Below are 20,677 nucleotides of genomic sequence, written 5' to 3' on the forward strand. Positions count from 1 at the left end.
CCAATTAAGCTATATATATTTTATATTCACATGACCCAGCTTGCTGTCTGAAAACCCCAATGCTTTGCAGTGAACATTGTAACAAACAATATAGACCTGAAACTAACATTCCAAATATTAAGGTAGTTGTGCTTGACCAGGAAAATGGTGTGAATGATTTAAAGTTATAAATAAATGACACACACCCCAAACGAGCAAACAGATGAATTGTTGTACCTTGGTTAAAAGTTAACTAAAGAAGGGAAAATGGATGATGCCATTTTAGAGTAAGCTGACACAAAGCATTTGGTTTTGTTCAAGAAATGAATGTTGAAAGCATACTAGAAGTGCGAGTTCAATATATCAAAAATAAACTCGATACAATGGTATTGGATAGTTAAATTTGTTTGATAAGAGATGCAGAAAGAGTGAATAGTGCTAAATGAATATAGACTAAACAAGAAAGTAACCAATAGGAAAGAAGTACAGAGGTACATACTAAAAAAAGAATGATACCAAGAATGTCAAACTCGAGGCCCGCAGGCCGGTCCAGCCTGCGGGGTTGCTTAGATCTGGCCCACAGGGCCACCCTGGAAACAGTAAAGGACAGGCCCGCGGTGCCTCTGCCAGCAAAAATGGAGCTTGGGCGGGCCACATGCGTCCCCCAGTTCCATTTTCAGCTGTGAAGGCCTCCTGCAACCCTCTGCCCACAAAAACGGAGCTGTTTTCGCTGGCAGAGTGCTTGGTCCACCACAGGCACTCCCAACATGAGTGATGTCAAGCTGGCCACACCCACCCTGGCCATGCCCACCCCACCCCACGAGGTCAAACACAACCCTGATGTGGCCCTCAATGAAATCGAGTTTGACACCCCTGATATATACCTTCTGGATATAGAAAATGTAATAGAAATATGCAAACATAAAAACAACCTCTAGGTGTTAAAAAAACCCCAAAACATTTACTTGAATATACGATGTAAAATAAAGGAGCCCGAAAGCCAAACTAGAGAAATTTATTGATGCTAACACAAGGAAGACTAATCTGTAAGCAGATACACTTTTTTTCCCCATCTTTATCTAAAGGCAAGAAATTACAACCATAATTTATAGATCAGTCTCCGGGAGAATTTCTTTTGCAGAAAATAGATATTTATACAAAATTATTTTTAAAAAAAGTTTGTATAAAAGTTATTGCATTTAAAATGGATAAAAGCATCCATGTGCTGCGAAACAGAACAAGTTTGGCCTTTTCAAATATTAGGATTTTTTTTAAAAAAACTTGAAAATCAGGATGCACAAAAAGTATACACTTCCTACAGAAGAGACAAAGTTTCAATTCCTGAGTATACTAAAGCTATAAAAAAATTAGAAGCAATAGGAAGGCAGATTCTTAAAGTCGTGGGGTTTATGGGCACTTTCTTTCTACACACTGCTTTCCCCCTTCTTCGTACTCCTGCTTAGAAATCCACATTTGCTGGAAGGTACCCTACAAAAAAAAATCAAAAACATAACCATCTCGCAATACATATTTGTGGCACACAGAAACCAAGTTATGCACAACCTGCTTTATGAGATTATACTATTGTCCTTGCTTTCTCAGTTCCCCTTCAAATTCCCCCAACTTTACTGCAGCATTTTCTTGCTTTCTTGCTCCATGCCTAATTTGGATTGTACAGGTAGTCTTCGACTTCACGACCGTAATGGAACCTGCCCATGATGAAACCAAGTTGTAACAGTTGTTAAGAGAGGTACCCATGTGATTGCCTCGTTTAACAACCCAACCTCAGCTCTCCCTGATACAGTCAGAAAGTACTTCACTTAATGATCCCACCTTTACTCTTCCAGATGCGGTCATTAAATGGAGCATAGGGTGCTTTCGGTGGGGGATCAATGCCTGCCCCATCCCCGAGGCACCCCATGCTCTGCTACCTGCCCTTCAGGGTCCCTGCTGGTCTTGGGCCTATTTCCCAAACCCATTCCATTATTACAGATATTCCTCAATTTACAACTGTAATTGAGGCCAGAATTACGATTGTAAATCATGCCAATGATTAAGCTGGTCACCACGCCCAACTTTACCCCCTTTTTTTTGCAGCAGTCATTAAGCAAATCCATTGTCCATAATGGGCATTTTTTGCCATAAGCCTCAGTTTCCAGCAAAAAAACACAAATCACAGTCATGTGACTGTTGGATGCTGCAAATGGATGTAAATGCAGCCTGGTTGCCAAGTGCTCAAAATGCGATCTCGTAATCGCAAAAGAGGCGCAGCTGGCATAACTTTGAATTCAGGCCATAAGTAGCCCTGGGGAGCTCCATCGTAACCTCAAACAGTCACTAAGCAACCAGTCACAAGTCAAGGACTACCTGTACATACAAAATTCAATGCTTTTTTCCCTTTCTGTCTCAATCACATACCCTCCTGTTACACAATCTTTTTAGGAACCAGCAGCAGCCAGAATAGTTTACTAACCAAAGAAGCCAAGATGGAACCACCAATCCAGGAACTAAACCTTCGTTCCACCGTTGTGTTGTTTGCTATTAACTTCAACCGCATGCTCTGAAATCAGAAAAGAGATTGACGGTGCTTGTGCATCGGGGGCAGGCTTCCCAAATGACAACTGGTGATATTTGCTTATATTCTGCATTGTGGAACACATAGATCAGATAGCTCAAATCATTCCTCAATAATTTAGCTAAGATCATTGCTTTATGTTAGAAGGGACACAGCCGGCTTTGATTCTTAATACCCAAAGGTTGCATCCCAGAAATTGAATTAGCAAAATGAGTGATTTTCAGTTGTGCTATACCCTCCTTCAAATAAAGATAAAAATTGGAGACCTCGGGGGCAAGGTCTCCCCGAGGGGGAGGGGGAAACGATGGTTTCATTCCCTTCTTATTTCTGACCTCCCCAAATAAATGTGATTGTGCATTTTACTGTTGAATTTTGGCAGCATTTTTAAAAACCCAGGAAGGGGCGGGAAGTAGCCACACCTTCCTGTAATATCACCATCAAGCTATGCCTGGAAAACCTTAATCCCATTCCACATCCACGGGCATTTCCTGAATTTTACACTGGCCAACTAACACTAGACATTCCTGTCATAAACAATTAGGGTAAGAAAAATGATGAAGTTCTTTCCTCAGTAAGTGCCTCTCACATGTTGGGACTACACATCCCAGAATTCCTTATCATTCAAGGATTTATAGTCCCACCTTATCTGGAGATTACTGGACAATGAGAAGGCTTTCTAGAACTTCATAAACTCTAATTATATAGCAAGTCAACTATTCCGTTGCTTTAGCAGAAATCAAGAAAACTGCTTAAGGAACATTTACAGGTTTTAATATGCTCAGCCGTGTTATTTTTCACCTCAGAAGCAGCTACCACTAGTATCAAATTCCCCATAGTCTTTGAAACTACATAATGTTTCAGTTTTGCGGGAAATTACAACCCAGATGAGGCAAAAATAGGAGAAATTCATCAAAATCTAAAGCCCAAACTTGCTAAAACACACAGAGCTAAAACTTAATTCTTTGGACTATGGCTATTAACACTGTTATCTTCAATAATCAACACAAACCAGAATCTTCTGTATCTCTACAGATGGTGGATTTTAAGTTTAAAAAAAAAAAGCAAAAAAGGTAGTTCCCAACATTTTTCAAATATGCCAATATGGGGAACTGATTGTAAATGTACGTATTAAATGACACACTTACCGGAGGGGTTTTCTGAGAGAGTTCTCTATTCAGCCGGTCTGTAAAACTCTGTAGTAGTGTATTTCCTCCTGCTACAATCACACTACCATAGAGACCCTGGAAAAGGAAAGCAAGGCACATAAAAATTACTGGACATGTAACTTTCTGTAATCTGCTTTTTGATAGAGAGAAAAGACTGCACAAGCCTACATAGAATTTGAAAGGAAATCACATCCTCTTGTATTACTTATTAAACAGGTCAAGGAGATAAAAACACATGTCCACTAACAAATGTAAAACTTGGGAGTAGTTCTTATGCAAAAGAAGATATATCCTTCCCCTTTTTAATAAATGTCTTCCACAATATAAAGAACATTTAAAATTCCATACTAAGTATTTGGGGAACAGGAATCCCTAATTCAGTAAACAAGCAACACAATTTGGATTCTTCATCAAGTTTGCACATTTGAGGCACAACTGTGGAATCTGTGCTTAAAAACTAAAACAGCCCAACTCTGCAAACACATGCCAGACTGGATTTCCCTAGGTCAAGCTCTTGTGATCATGCTTCTGGTCTCACAAATATTTACAGTGCAATCTCAGGAGAGTTTTTTTTTCTTCTGTTCAATCGTGTCCAATTCTCAGAGTGCCTGGGCAAGACCCTGCAATTTCCTTGGCACAGTTTCTTTCAGTTGTTTGATATTCATCTTTATATCAGTTTTAATGTTATCAAGCCAGCGTATTCTTTGCTTGCCCCTTCCTTCTTCACTTTATAAACAGCTTACTAGCCATACATAAGGAGAACTTTGGAATTTGGCCTAATTCTTCTCAGGGTTTAGCCTGGTGGCTCAGCAGACTAAAAGCACTGTGATTAACATCAGCTGCCTGCAATTACTGCAAGTTCAAATCTCACCAGGCTCAAGGTTGACTCAGCCTTCCATCCTTTCTAAGGTAGGTAAAATGAGGACCCAGATTGTGGGGGCAATAAGCTGACTTTGTATAAATATACAAAAGTATGAAGGCTATTGCTTAGCGCATTGTAAGCCGCCCTGAGTCTCCGGAGAAGGGCGGCATATAAATCAAATTAAAAAAAAAAAAAAAAGTATTCAACAAGGCTATGGTCATCAAAGCCGTGGTGGCGCAGTGGGTTAGAATGCAGTATTGCAGGCTAACACTGCCCACTGCCCCGAGTTTGATCCTGACAAGCTCAAGATTGACTCAGCCTTCCATTCTTCCAAGTTTGAGGATCCAGATTGTTGGGGTCAATATGCTGACACTGTAAACAGCTTAGAGAGGGCTGTAAAGCACTGTGAAGCGGTATATAAGTGCCAGTGTTTTTCCTATTGCTATCGTTGACACAAGAATTGAACCATCGTCATCCAATCTGCAGCCTTTGAGCTACATCTGGGCTTACCCGAAAAATACAACTGAACTATATTGCTTCTTGGTCTTTTGCCGAAGATCAAATGTAAAAATACAATTGGCTTTCAGGTAGCCCTGAACACTGAAGATTTCTGCATCTCAGCATAGTTCTTGCTTCCATTCCCCATTTTAATCAAGAAAAATAAACCTCCCATTGTGCCTAAGTAATACCTACCGGCCGAATGTCTATATCGCACATTCCAACACTAGTGGTGACCACATGACTCACACCAAGCATTGTATTACCAGATAAGCCCTAGTAAAGAGAAAGAATGTCTGGCATTAGTTTTGATCATATCAGAGACGGAATTAGTAAGAACACTTTGAGTCTTTTTTCAAAGATGGCCCAAATCATCTAGGGAAAAACAAAATCATTAAATGGGAAGCTCTGTCTGATAATTCTAGTAAGTAGAAAAAAGTACATGCAGCACAGAATCTCTTATTTTTCCTTGTTATGACATAGTTTATAACTAATTAAATTACTTTAGTACTTCATGTCCTAAACATTTTATGACGTTTTGCCAAAATCTAGCATATACTTCTGGTTTTCAGCAAATCTGGCGTACAGAAAACCATGGGTTCACTTAATGAGCAAAACAATAATTAATGACTATAGTGGTCACTTTACGAGCAATGCAATAAAAGATCATAAACTCGGATCAGTAACATGACTGATCCAATTTACCACCATCATGATTTACAACTGTCATGATTGTCAACCATAATGGTCAGGCTCCATTACAGGCGTAACTCGAGAACTACCCATGATGGAATATTAAAATCTCTATCAGAAAACAACAGCCTGAACTGCAATATCTTGGTAAATAAATTTATAAATTTACTGTAATGCAGAATAAGAGCTTCAAGATCAGATGTCATTGAAGCACAAAACACACTGTGACTTTTCTCTAATTGTAGATTCTAGATTTTCTACCTGTTTCTATAAAACTGCCATTGAACATAGATATACAAAGGATCCATTTCCATTCTACCTTGCTTAGTTTTACCTTTACATTTGAAGGGTCAAACAAGCCTTCGGGAATTTTTAACCGCTCAGCGCCAAAATCACAATTGTAGCCGTTGGGGAACTCATAGTGTACAGTTGGCATTTGCGCAGCCACCCTGGAGGTGAAAATCAGACATTTTCAGATGACATTCAGTGAATAATCATTTCTTTTCCTGTCTTTATAAAAGAAATTATTTTTCAAGAAATCTCAGAAACAGCAATTTAATAACAGTGGAAGAGTCTCTTGAAAACTCTATGTTTTCCAGATGTTTGAACAAATATCCCATATGCCCTTGTCAACACAGAAGTTCACATGAATTAGGAGAGCTATAATTAATATCCAGGAAAGTTTTTAATTCTCCATTTCTGGTATAAAGCGAAAGACAGAAAGGATTTTGTTATGTTTTTAAAGCAAATCACATTTTGCCCTTTCAGTATCTAAAAGGAATTTCTATCTGGGTTTTCTTCAGAATCCAGAAATATTGTTGCTACAATCAGATGCTAATGGTGGCACCAAAAAACACCCAGAATAGAGATTACAGACAAAGGAGACACAATTTCAGTCTGCTTAGAGAGTATTTTAAGAGAGAAAATGGTAGGGTTAGAAATAAAGAGGCCAAAAGGAGAACTGGACGTCCAATGTAACATTTATGCTTATTATTTAGCATATGATGAGAACATGACAGAAGAGAAGCAAATACAGTCCACGTAATTATAAATAAAACGTCTATGGGAGTTTGGCAGTGGCCTCATAACTGGATGTCCAATTCAGCTATCCAGGCAACAGCCTTGCAATGCAGAAGATCTGCATTGCTTCATGCAGATCTTCTATCAGCACCATAATCGCAACAAGGGGAATCTTTCCATCCCCACTGATACAGGGCAGCGCCACTTCTTTCAGTATCACACCTGTTCAATTTCGATCAGATTGGACCCAGTCTACAATTCCGATCGGAAGACAGCCTTGTCTTAGCCATCATAACATTCCCATAAAATTAAGAAAGACTTACTGCTCGTCATAAGCTGAATCAGAAACTTGTAGAACAGAAGCTTGAAAGTCCTGAATAACACACTATGGGAGGAGAAAAGATATTTTCACACAAAGATTTCTAATATATGTACTGCTATATATTTTAAAAAATAAAAAATAAAGGTAAAGCAAAGGTCCAATTTAGACAACATGGACACCACGTTCTCAATATCACTAATATACTTGGAAACCCAAGTGGGAGCATCCAGGTAAAGGTTGGGAAATACTTTGTATCACCAAGTACCCATAGTGGAAACGATATCCAAAGAGCTCTATTTCCCTGCACTTATTCAGTGATCTGCTTGAGGCTGAATTCCTGAACTCAGAAGAACAGTGGGCTTGACAGCCTAAATTGCTCTTTCTAATGCTACAAAGCTGTGGCCAAAAAAAGCCCCCAAATGCTAGTCCTCTTTAAGAAAGCCTATCTGGGCAGAAAAGACGGAATAAATCTGTAACATCAGAAATCAAAACATAAGATTCTCTAGGAAGCCTAGAAGGACACATGGATCAAGCAATCCAGTGCAGTCAACTTTTCAAGTCAACTCTCTTATGAGCCACCTTTTGAGAGGGTCAGTTCTTATGAGGAGTCAACTCATAAGAGGGAAGAAAAAGTCAACTCTTATGAGGAAAGATCCATTAACCAATTATCTCATCAGGTAGGTTAAGGGACACCTAGATCAATACTACTAGTGACTGTGCATAGTTAGGTACCCATGTCTGGGAGCTTACTACAGTGAGTAAGTGCAAAGCACTCTCTTCTCTGTTCTTATGGCATCTACTGATTCCCCTCCACTAGCTTTGTTCAAACTCACCCATTCCATCCCGGGGGAAAGTGAGAGTAAAGATGCACCTACAGGTTGCTGGGATATGTTTGCAGGATTTGCAGATAAAAATCACTTACACTGACTTACGAGATGGCCTGCCTCTGGAGCAAAGTGGGTCAAGTAATGTCAGGAACCCCTTAAATTTGTGAAAACTAATGAAAAAGACAAGCCCCTCTGGGACCCATGTCAACACTGATTTATGTGCCTAGAGTTACTGTAAAATGTGTATAAGTGATGTTAATCATCTTCTTCTTTTAACGACCCCATAATCCCTTGCGGTGTGGAGTCTGGGCTACTGAATGGAGCTGAGTGGCTCCATTACTGGCCGGATGCCCTTCCTGTCACCAATGTGGAGTTTTGTTCAGAAAATAAATTCTCATTGTGCCCAGAGACAGAAATATCTACCTCTACCTAGGATTGAACTCACAGCCTCCTGATTGTGAGGCGAGAGCTCCACCTCTAGGCCACCGCACCACATCACCTATATGTGATATTAATCATGTTATTAATTTCCTTTTTACTTTCCCACTGGCCTGCTTTTCTCCAGAAAATCCAGAATGCGTTTATAATTTTTCATTACACCAACCTTTACTAATAATGCAACTTACAGATTGCATGTGGTAAAGGAATCCTATTTAAAGCATCAGAACCATGAGTCACACTGCAGTTCTAAAGGAACCATTCATTACATAAATCAATGTGTTAGCAGGAAATACTTCTTTATATCCAAGCAAATTAACGTGATGACAAATACTTACATTACACATATAGTTGTGCCAAGATCTTGTGACCTGCGGCAATTTCTCTTTTCTTTTCCAGTTTGCTGGAGAACCCTCTCGAACTGCTTCCTAGAATATAAAATCAAGGTCATTCCAAAGGCTCACATTTAAATATATTATTCCATAGATGACTTAAAAGAGTTTATAAACCTAGGAATGCTGAGAATGAAGTACATAGTTTCGTTTTAAGCCAAGAGAGACAACAGAACATCCCAGCCTGACTAAGCTAAAAGCTACTCACAGTTCACCTCTCATCATTTATTGTTAGCTCATGAAAAAGATTGTGGCTCTGCAAAACTGTACACCTGTAAATTCTTTAGCACAATAACATCTTATTAGCTGGGTTCATGCTTCATGCATGAACTGTGGAATGGTTTATGTCAGGGACAAACTATGGGTGCTTCAAGTGTGGCTGAACTACAACTTCCAGCATCCATGACCAAAGTTAAAAGATGGAATAATGGAATTCAACCATAAATGGGGACTACAAGTTCCTGGCGTGCTTATAGCTTAATGTGAGAATCCAACCTCTGTCTCGGAATAGTGAAGTACACTGGGAATCAAAACTCTTTTTTTTAACGTGCATCCTCTTTGTATGACTCTAAACTGTATTTAAATCCAAGGCCAACCCTGATGGAATTTAATGTTGGAGAAACTATTGTTAAACCAGATGTTTTGTGAATGAAAAAGCAGCTCTTTGAATCACATTTACAAGAATGTGCAGCTTTCTTTCATTCCATCCAACACAAGATCTTACCTTCGATGCAATCATATAAGGTGGGATGATCTCAACGTTCATTTCTTGAAACAGTTCCCTGCACTGCATTGAAATGAAATCTCCAGCCAGAGGTGACTTCACAATGCCTAAATGCAAGGCACGAATGGAATCAAAAGATTTAATACTCTGCCACCACTCACATTTTACATAGAAACTTGTTTTGCGGATAAATTCATGTTTCCTAACACCAGCTTTTGTGTCCACATGGGCCACTGAGTTCCCAGAAACTGTATTTTGCTGCACAAGAGCAAAAGGAAAAATGATGAAATCTCTTTTTTTTGTAAAAGCCAGATACTTCAAGAGAAATCAGATGGGGAACATGTTCATTACATCTGGCTGTGATTCCAGAAGAGCTATAAAATTATTTCCTGCATTATTCCTGAATGATTCTTTTTTGAACATTTAGTCCAATGTGGGCTTCAGTATCACCAGCAAGACCATCTAATCCTGCCTTCTTACTGCTATTTGTCCTCAGCACCTAGACATATGCTGATTATTAGTGCAGAGGGTTACATTTATCTAACTCCAAGTCTTTCAGTCTTTGGATAACAGGGCAAAGTTAGCTTTTCTTCTAGTTTTATTTTCTTCTAGCTATATTCCGACTACTTCTCATTCTTCTAATGGATTAGTGTTTTGCAATACATTAGAAAGAGATGCTTTGCAAAGTGGCTTGTGCAAAAGGAAGACATCTCTCTGAACGTTAAAACAGCTGCATCTTTTTCAAATACAACAAAGTTGTTTTGAAAATAGGCCCCGGCTATCTGCTCACATATACGCATTTTTGTTTTCAAATAATATTTATATACCACCTTTATTATTTTTACAAATAACTCCAGGCAGCAAACATATCTAACGTATCTTCCTCCCCCTATTTTCCCCACCACTACTACTCTGTGAGGGAGGTGAATTCAATTGAAAATGACTGGCCTAAAATCACCCAGCTGGCTTTCATGGCTTAAGGCGGGACTTGAACTCACAATCTCTTGCTTCCCAGTCTGGTGCCTTAACCACTCAACCAAACTGGCTCTCATATATTGTACATATTATAAATAAATGCATTTTAAATAACTAATTTCTGAATTAAAGGCTATTATCTAGAACATCCTCTCAAGGCCATTACAAATTCTCTCTATTGATGGTCGTCGTGATGCTTTACAGAAATAAGTTTTATTTAATTCATTTTGGGGGTGTGGGGGGTACAAACAAACCCTGTCATTGATGTGTGTCGAGTCTAGCTACATAGCAGGATAGCTCAGATCATGCTGGAAGACTTCTCACCTTGCTGAAGCACGTACCCATCGTGGACTGGAATCGCAGTGGTGTGTGTTGCTCCACTATCTAAGATCAACCCTGTGGATCTGCCATTTGCAAAGCTAGTTGTAGCGTCAAGGAAGATGACAGAATTTTGGCACAGCAGCAGCATATTCATCATGGTTTGTTTGGCTTTTACATATTGCATGAATTTACATCTAATGATAATAGGTAGTCCTTAACATACAATCATAATTTAGTCTGCAATTTCAATAAGCTGTGATGATTGAAAAGCAGGTCATCACGTGACCACACCTGATTTTATGACCATTTTTGTGGTTATCATTAGGCAAATGCCATGGTGGTTAAGCTAACCCACTGTTCGTTAGGAGCCATTTTTTTTCTGAAAGCCAGAAGTAAATGCTGGTTCCCCCCACCTCTCCTGAAAACAGCATAGTACTTGTAATGATGCTTACTTATTTATCAACATTTCTAGGATACGCTGTGAGTACTGCAGTTTTGCATAGGAAGAATGCAGGGATATTGTAATGTTCAAACATTAATTCTGTCAGCTTCTCACGCTTTGCTCTAATGTTCCACTAGAAAAGCACACAGAAAATAATTAAAATATAAAATTATTATATATGACTCAAGAAGCAGAAGATAGATATTTTCTTTTGTTTCCCTACCAATTTCTTGAAAACTGGTAACCAGATTTATAAATATCGGTCAGACTAAAGTACCAGTAGATTAAAGTAAGTTTTACTCTCTCAATCACAGAATATACAGCTATTTCAAATTTTATGTATTGCCACAGAATTGTGACTCTTTTATAAATATAATTTGCAAAAATTTCCAAGACGACTATCTCATAACTATAAATACACAGAGACATATCCATTCTACACTTTTGAGGAATGTGCAAAGAAAAAAATATATTAAAACATATAATTTCCTCTAAAGGTTAAAAAAAAATACCTGGCATTGTTAATGAACTGCAGGTAGAAGTGACATGATTTAATTATTTGGAGATAATTTTTCAGGCTGTTACACATAATATACGAGTCAAAGAGAGGGCTGTGAAAATATTTACAGACCCCCTCGCATCCTGGACATAAACTGTTTTAACTCCTACCCTCAAAACGATGCTACAAAGCACTGCACACCAGAACAACTAGATACAAGAACAGTTTTTTCCCCGAACACAATCATTCTGCTAAACAAATAATTCCCTCAACACTGTCAAACTATTCAGATTAGGCTGCATTACTAGTGCTATTAATCTTGCGATTTATCTTGATATTGTTTCCTAGTATGATTTGATTGCTTATTGTACCGTATGACTGTCACTGGGTGCTGTGCCTTGTGATTCTCGATGAGTGTATCTTGTCTTTTTATGTACACTGAGAGCATATGCACCAAAGACAAATTCTTTGTGTGTCCAATCACACTTGGCCAATAAAGAATTCTGTTCTGTTCTGTTCTGTTCTGTTCTATTCTAGAATTGGGAATGTCTGAAAGAGTATCATGTTACTTGTCTATATTAGAGGAAGCTCACTAATCCTAGCTGCAATTCAACTTTACATTACTTGCTCAAATCTTATATGGAGCTGAACTTGAACCAGGCTTCCTACTAATCATTTATAAGACCTTCCTGGTCAAAACTTCTTAAAAAATGGGTTCATGTAGACTACAGCCAAATATTCTAGTCAGTCAGATATTTAGGTAAGAAACGTGTTGGGCTGTTTGAAAGAAATAAAACCAATTTTTACTCACTGGTGCTTCAGACATTAAAACAGGATGCAATGAAGCTTCAGACTTAATGTGCATCTTATAGGTATGATCCAGGATGGCTTGGAAACTATCCCAATCTTCAACTGTAACAACATAAAGCAAATGCTGCTTTTGTCGGTGGAATGTAAACTGTTTGTTGCATGTGTGTTATTAATACAAGGTTCAGGACTGGCAATATACAATAACAGCCCTCAAAAAATGAGCCACCTAAGAGAGCAAAATTAGTAAGAGTTTTGGATTATAAATACATCATTACATCATTCCACAGTGAATGAAAAAAATAGCACATTAGGTTTGTTTTGACTATGATAAGGTAGCACATGCCATGTGTATTTTTAACAATGGTTCAATGAATATACCCGGATGGATGAGTTCCTCTATCAGAGGAAGATAATCATCGACCCATGTCCGTAATGGACCCCATAATTACTGCTGTCACTGGGATTAGGTGAGTCACCATGTGACAGTGTCTGATTTTAAAACCCTTTTTTGCGGTACTCATTAAGTTAACCCGTTTTCTTCAATGGGCATGTTTTGCTGGAAATTGGAAGTAAATACCAGAAACCAGCAAAAAATGCCAAAAATCAATCATGACCACGGGACACTGCAAATGTCCATAAATGCTACCTGGTTGCCAGGCACTCAAACGGCAATCACATGACTGTAGAAGACACCTGAACTGCAGAACTGAGTCTTAACTAGCTCTGGGGACGTCTGTTGCAACCTTGGTCCATAAGCAACCAGTCATTAAGCGAGGATTAAATGTCAGGGTTCCAAGTAACACCCCAAACAAAAAGATGGCCTCCAGGGCTGACATTACCTGGATCAAACACACCATGTTATGACTAATGCAACATATGACCTCACCCAGTATCTGAACAACAGTTAAGAACTAGTAGCAAGCAAGGTATGAAAAGTTTAAGTATTCAATTTGCCTCAAGCCTAGTCTACCAGTTTCCATGTTGTTGAAAACTCACTGGCATCTCTTATTTGGAGGGATAATGTAATTAGACAAGTCAAACTATGCTTTCAGAAAGCATTTAAGATTTTATCCAGGTTAGGATTGGATAATCATGATTCAACACTTATCTCTGAACTGAATCACAGTCTTTTACCTTAAACAAGGAGAATAACCACAGGATAGAACAAACTATACAAGAGTTTTTCTCCAGAGTGCTGATATTTAATTAGAATGACATCTTCTCTATAGCAATTCATCAAAAAAAAAAAAAAATTCACAAGGTTTCCTTGGAAACCTTTATTTCAGGCTAAGTCTATATAATAAATGAAAGAAGAAAAAGGAAAAATACAAGGATACGGGTAGTCCTTGACTTTCAACCAGAGGTGGTATTCACTTACCTTCGCTACCGGTTCGCAAATGTGAGCACACGTGCCACCTCCGTGCATGCGCAGAATGTAAAAAACAGGACACGATGACCTCCGAGCAGCTGGGCGGAGCCTCCCGCAGCCGCCGCTACCAGATCGCGCGATCCGGATAGAACCAGCTGAATACCATCACTGCTTATGACCACAATTGAGCCCAAAGTGTCTGTTGAGACATTTGTTGAGTTTTGCCCCATTTTACAACCTTTCTTACCACAGTTGTTAAGTGAATCACTGAGTTAGTAACCTGGTTGTTAAAGGAATCTAGCTTCCTCATTCACTTTGCTTGTCAGGAGGTTGCAAAAAGTGATCACATGACCTTGGGACACAGCAACAGTCATAAGTATGAAGCAGTTGCCAAGCATCTGAATTTTGATCACATCAACATGGGGATGCTGAAAAAGTTGCAGCTGAGAAAAACGGTCATGTCGCTTTATTCTGTGCCTTTGTAACTTTGAACGGTCACTAAATGAACTGTTGTAAGTCGAGGACTACCTGTACTGTGTTATTAGCAATCTTGGCTTGAGACAGCTCATGTTTTTTTCAACTTCCGCCACCACTACATATTTTCTCTCCCGAATAAGACAAAATCTATTTTTCAGAAATAGAGATTCTAAGATACCACAAAATAGCAACCAGAATTTAAGATCAAAAGGAGGAAATGCAGAACATCGTACTCATTCCATTTTTCAAAGGTGAAATGGCTTCCATGTTCTCCCTAGGAACTCTCAAAGCATTTGTGTCTATGTAGTATGATGGCCCTCCTTGCTTGCTTTTATCACCGTCAATCTCCATCATGGAACTTCCGTCATCTCGGTCCAAGACCACCCCTATGGCAGTAGGGAAGTCCACCTGCAATGAACAGTATGGAGAACAAATATATAAGATTATAAAATGACCACCTTTTGTGTATTATTTTAACTAGCCTGGATGTTACAAAAAGGATTGATCATACAGCAGGATCCCTCATTCCCATAGCCTTCTCCTGCCATCAAAGATTAAGATGCAGTTGACCAGGGTCTTTAGGAAATGTTTCTGCTGCTGCAATAAATCAGTTATTACCTAAGGAGTTATATACATAAAGATTGAGACCCAAGAGAAGAATTTGTAGGGATATGATCTTAAGAGGGCAAAACTACAGTGATATGAGAAGTGAAAGGTAATCTTTCCCGGGGAATAATTATTTCTAATAATTATTTATAGGCTGCCCAATCCGTCACAAATGTAGGCAGTTTCCAAAATACAACAATAAAATACAGAACATATCATCTAAAAGAAATTCTGGAGAATATCAAAAGTCAGTTAATAATATACCGGTACGTATATTGCAGTGGTAGGTTTCAAAATTTTTTACTACCGGTTCTGTGGGTGTGGCCTGGTAGGCGTGGCGTGGCGTGGCTTGGTGGGCATGGCAGGGGAAGGATACTGTAAAATCTCCATTCCCACCCCACTCCAGGGGAAGGTTACTGCAAAATCCCCATTTCCTCCCGATCAGCTGGGACTCGGGAGGCAGAGAATAGATGGGGGTGGGGCCAGTCAGAATTTTTATTACCGGTTCTCCGAACTACTCAAAATTTCTGCTACCAGTTCTCCAGAACTGGTCAGAACCTGCTGAAACCCACCTCTGGTATATTGTTTAATTGATGAGACCCAGAGCATACCAAATTAATCAAGCAGATATGACAAATAAGCACATAACTAATGTTTTACATATTACTAGACCACAATTGCTCAGGCAGTGTTCCATTGTTCATTATACAGAGCAGTGTTTGTCAGCTGCAGGAATTTTAAGATGTGTGGACCTCAACTCCCAGAATTCCCCAGCCAACATGGGAATAGGAAATTCTGGGAACTAAAACACTCATATAGAGCTTTGCTTTAGTAGATTACTAAATCATGAGGGCTCCTGGTTTCATTTACCACTTCACTTTCATCCTTACCTTTGGGCAATCTTCTCCGGCATAGCCAGCTCGCACTGTGCAGGAGCCAATATCAAACACCAGAGCACCAACTTCATCTGCAGATAGAGCGGCATCATTTGAATTTATTTAAATTCAGCACAAAAGCACTGCCTTGCTTTTACTGACAAAATGCTCTAATTCTCCATATAACCATTCAGAAGACATAAAACTATCTATTGCCATTAAAGCATATTCCCGAATGAATGAGTTTCTTATATATACTAGTATACAAGTAAGTGTAGTGAACAATTACCCATAGCAGTGCTATAAGATAACCTTCACAGGTAGTCCTCGACCACAATTGAGCCCAAAATTTCTGTTGTCAAGTGAGACATTTGTTAAGCGAATTTTGCCCCACTTTATGACTTTTCTTACCACAGTTAAGTGAATCACTGCAGTTGATAAATTACCAAGCTGATTGTTAAGGGAATCTAGCTTCCCCATTGACTTTGCTTGTCAGAAGGTTGCAAAAAGTGATCACATGACCTTGGGACACAGCAACAGTCATAAGTATGAAGCAGTTGCCAAGCATCTGAGTTTTGATCACATGATCCTGGGGATGCTGAAAAAGTCGCAGCTGAGAAAAACGGCCCTAAGTCACTTTTTTCAGCGCCGTTGTAACTTTGAACGGTTGCTAAATGAACTGTTGTATGTCGGGGACTACCTGTATTGTCACTTTTTTCTCTGAACACAGTCACACATTAAAAATGACAATCTGACGCCCTCTCTCTCTCTCTCTCTCTCTCTCTCTCTCTCTCTCTCTCTCTCTCTCTCTCTCTCTCTGTGTGTGTGTGTGTGTGTGTGTGTGTGTGTATTTCTCTTTAGCCAGGTTCTTCCTACCTAAACCAAGATTTTTCTGCAGCCCTAGTTCAGTGAAATCCCAATCCACTAGTTTCTAGGCTTTTTTTTCTCCAGCAGCCAGCAAGCTCCTTGCTGCCCATTGGGAGACTAAAGAGACTAAGATAGATCTATTTCAGGTTTATAAGCCCTCATCAGTTAGCCACACCTTCATCCCATGTATCCTCCCTATAAAGGTACAGTATTTGTTTTCTTTTCTTTTCGAAGGGCTTTATGTGTATTTCTCTTTAGCCAGGTTCTTCCTATATAAACCACTGTACTGTACCTTTACAGGGAGGATACATGGGATGAAGGTGTGGCTAACTGATGAGGGTTTATAAGCCTGAAATAGATCTATCTTAGTCTCCTTAGTCTCCCAATGGGCAGCAGGGAGGTTGCTGGCTGCTGGAGAAAAAAAAGCCTAGAAACTAGTGGATTGGGATTTCACTGAACTAGGGCTGCAGAAAAATCTTGGTTTACATAGGAAGAACCTGGCTAAAGAGAAATACACATAAAGACCTACGAAAAGAAAAGAAAACATATATGTATGTATGTATGTATGTATGTATGTATATATATGTTATGTATGTATCAGTGGTGGTTGCTACCGGTTTGCAGCGGCGGTGGCGGGAGGCTCCACCCACCCACCCGCTTCTGTGCACTACTGGTGTGTGGGGGGGGGGGGTATACATACAGGGCATGTGTGTTATGTATATGTAAAGAGCATGTGTGCGTACAGACATACACACACATATAAACATATATCAAACCATTTAGAATAACATAAATGTAACTGATAAATCTACTTAACATAACTAAATCTATCTTTCTATCTATCTATCTATCTATCTATCTATCTATCTATCTATCTGTACTGTTTCCCCCAAAATAAGACACCCTTTGATAATAAACCCAATCTGGCTTTTGAGTGCATGGCAATAAGGCCAAGCGCTTATTTCAGGGTTCAAAAAAATATAAGACAGGGTCTTATTTTCGGGGAAACACGGTAACTATATATAACTATATATAACATTATATACATACATACATACATACATACATACTGTGCTTCCCCAAAAATAAGACCCTGTCTTATATATGATAGATGATGATAGGTAGATGATGATAATGATAGACAGATGATAATGATAGATAGATAATTATTTATTTTATTTATTTTATTTTATTTTTATACCGCCCTTCTCCTGAAGGACTCAGGGCGGTGAACAGTCAAAATAACATATATATAAAAACGTGAAATAGAAGCAATTTAAAATAATTAAGCCAATTTGGCTCATCAGTTAAGTTAAGATCTTCAGCATAAAATTTAGAGAATTAGAAAAATTTATGCCAGCCCGGCTTGGTGAAACAGAAAGGTCTTAAGTGCACGACGGAAAGTACGGAGATCTGGGATCATTTGTAGAGGATAGATGATAATGATAGATGATAGATAGATAGATAGATGATAATGATAGATAATGACAGATGATGATAGATAGATAATGATAGATAGATGATAATGATAGATGATAGATAGATGATAAATAGATAGATAGATGATAAAGATAGATAGATAGATAGATAGATAGATAGACAGATAGATAGATAGATAGAAAAAACTATAACATAAAAAACTGATAAAGTTAGCGTGACCCTCCTCGGAAATAAAACAATTCCGTCCGTCAGGAAGGAACAAAACCAAAAACAAAAGGTAAATATCCCGTGTACTTTTTAACCATTACATTTCCCTTCTGTCCTGAAATCTGGAAGGAAGCCCGGTGTAAGGTGTATTAATATCTGACCGTATCAGGATTAACCCTCAGGATTCGTGCACCAAAAAGTGGCTCTCGGGGCGACAAGGAGGGGAAGGCGGCGTCGACCGGAGGCTCGAAGAAGCCCGCAGGTAAATTAGCGAGCCGAGAAACCCGAGGCGGCGATGGAGCCCGGTTCTCCCTCAGCTGCCGGGACTGGGTGTGAGGGGAGGGCGCCCAGAAGCTCCGCCCTCCGCCGGCCCGCGTGAAAGAAAGGGCGGCCTCCTCCCGCCCAAAAGGCCGCTCACCTCCTCCGTAGACGCCGCCGCTCATGACGGCTCGAGCTCCCGCTTCGCCGGTAGAAGCTCCGACCTCCGAGCGTCCGAACTTCTCCTCAGCTTCGCTCCTTCTTCTCTTCTCTTCTCTTCTTCTGCTCACTCTCTCTGCTCCCGGACGTCCCGCCTCCGTTTGCCCTCGGCGAGCCAATAGAAAGCGACGTCGCGGAGGAGGCAGCCTATGGGAGAAGGGATAGAAATATGCAAGCCAATCGTGAGGTCGTGTTTTTTTTTTTCCCCTCGGGCCCTTTTCGCTTGGGCTCGGTCGGGCCCTCTGATAGGTTGAGACGGGTCCCGCGTGCGAGGGGGGAAAAGTCGGCTGCAAGCGCCCGGGGGCGGAGCTAAAGAGAGCGGGCGGGGCTGGCTCTGAGTATGCTTCTACTGCAGGGGTTGCCAACCTTGGCAACTTTAAGCCTGGCGGACTTCAACTCCCAGAATTCCCCAGCCAGCAAAGCTGGCTGGGGAATTCTGGGAGTTGAAGTCCGCCAGGCTTAAAGTTGCCAAGGTTGGAGACCTCTGCTCTACTGTACTTGGGAGTAAGGCTTTCTAGGCACAATGGTGGGATTCTCTCTCTCCCGAGCGTTGGACTACAAATCCCATCATCCCACTTAGGTATCTGTCGAGATGGGGATTGTAGTCCCAATCAAAGGCACTCACTCGTTTAGAGGAACTTTCAGGACCACTTCTTCCACTGTGGTCTGTGCTATGTACTATTCATAATAATATGTAATAATAATATGTAATAATATATATAATAATATAATATATAATAATATGTAATAATATATATAATAATATAATATGTAATAATATGTAATAATATACTGCTCAAAAAAATAAAGGGAGCACAAGCAGAAGACATCCGAGATCTGAATGAATGAAATAGCCTTATTAAATACTTGTTTGTTACCTACAGTAGTTTTGTGTTCCCTTTAGTTGTTTGAGCAGTGTATAAACTACTGTATGTAAAGAACAAAGTATTTAATAAGGCTATTTCATTCATTCCGATCTCTGATGTCTTCTGCTTGTGTTCCCTTTATTTTTTTTGAGCAGTGTATATAATAATTAATTATATCATAATAGATAAACTATTTGTCAACCAAAGTGACTTTGAAATAGATTGGACTTTTAATTCCCAGAATTCCCCTGGAAATGAGGAATTCTGGGAGTTGTGGTCCCCATGTCTTAAAATTGCCGAGGTTGAGAAACGCTGGGTCTGTGCCCTTGTCTGTCAGCAACATGAGGTCAGGATTGTGCATGGAACATCCTTTGTGCAAAACGATTCATAGATGCAAGACTGATATCAGGACTCAAAAGACAAAGTGGGGTCATGTCAGCCTTTCGGGACAACCTGCAGCAGTCTATAGGGATGGTTTTGGAAAACAATCAAAAAGCTGAAAGAGAGAAAGAGGAAAACACCACCTCACCAGCAATCAACACCCAGATAAGCAGAGAATGAGACCAGACCAACAAGCAGTAAATAATATTCCAATCAAGGACTATCAACTCACAAACAATCAAAGAGTAAACAATTGCCTAATCAAGGAACTACCAAGAAAAAAACAACATTGGCACCAACACTGACTGGACAAGCCACTGTATATAAACAGAGAGCAAACCCCTTTCTCTTCTAACACTGAAGATGTTACCTAGTTGGATAAGGAAAGGTCTGCAAGAAAACTATCAAGGTTAGAGAGCACTAAGGGCTCCACAGTTCAACCGTAAACTACAAATATTCTCCTTCATCGGTACTTTCTATTTTATTTTATTTTTTGTAAAAAATAATAATAATAACTCCCATTTTTTTAATAGCATTGGGTAGCTTTCAAACATCCATAAAAACACCAC

At 39.5% G+C, this 20,677-nt stretch overlaps 1 protein-coding gene across 2 annotated transcripts; it reads right to left on the minus strand.

The window, feature by feature from the left end:
• Positions 1-978: 978 nt before the first annotated feature.
• ACTL6A (actin like 6A) lies at positions 979-19,279 on the minus strand. Of its 2 annotated transcripts, none has more exons than XM_034438928.3 (14): positions 18,803-19,279; positions 15,886-15,962; positions 14,623-14,797; positions 12,545-12,645; positions 11,270-11,367; positions 10,796-10,890; positions 9,497-9,603; positions 8,719-8,808; positions 7,117-7,178; positions 6,108-6,222; positions 5,276-5,356; positions 3,700-3,795; positions 2,453-2,539; positions 979-1,467 (listed from the first exon to the last, which is right to left on the minus strand). In XM_034438928.3, the coding sequence occupies exons 1-14, from the start codon at positions 18,825-18,827 to the stop codon at positions 1,387-1,389; spliced, it is 1,290 nt and encodes a 429-aa protein (XP_034294819.1). In that variant the 5' UTR covers positions 18,828-19,279; the 3' UTR covers positions 979-1,386. The 2 variants fall into 2 exon arrangements, with proteins under 2 accessions (XP_034294819.1, XP_034294820.1); XM_034438929.3 differs by lacking the exon at positions 18,803-19,279 and adding an exon at positions 18,546-18,742.
• Between the last annotated feature and the right edge of the window lie 1,398 nt (positions 19,280-20,677).

This window comes from Pantherophis guttatus, chromosome 6 (assembly GCF_059756535.1).
Source record: "Pantherophis guttatus breed Tessera chromosome 6, ASM5975653v1, whole genome shotgun sequence".
Lineage (NCBI taxonomy): Eukaryota > Metazoa > Chordata > Lepidosauria > Squamata > Colubridae > Pantherophis > Pantherophis guttatus.

Bases quoted from the DNA above. Each gene is read 5' to 3' on its own strand.
- ACTL6A (XM_034438928.3), bottom strand. From the start codon at position 18,827: ATGAGCGGCGGCGTCTACGGAGGAG. The intron at 11,368-12,544 runs GTGAGTAAAAAT...GTGCTTTTCTAG, and splicing joins TTTTAATGTCTGAAGCACCA to TGGAACATTAGAGCAAAGCG. The intron at 2,540-3,699 runs GTAAGTGTGTCA...TTCTGATTTCAG, and splicing joins TCTCTCAGAAAACCCCTCCG to AGCATGCGGTTGAAGTTAAT.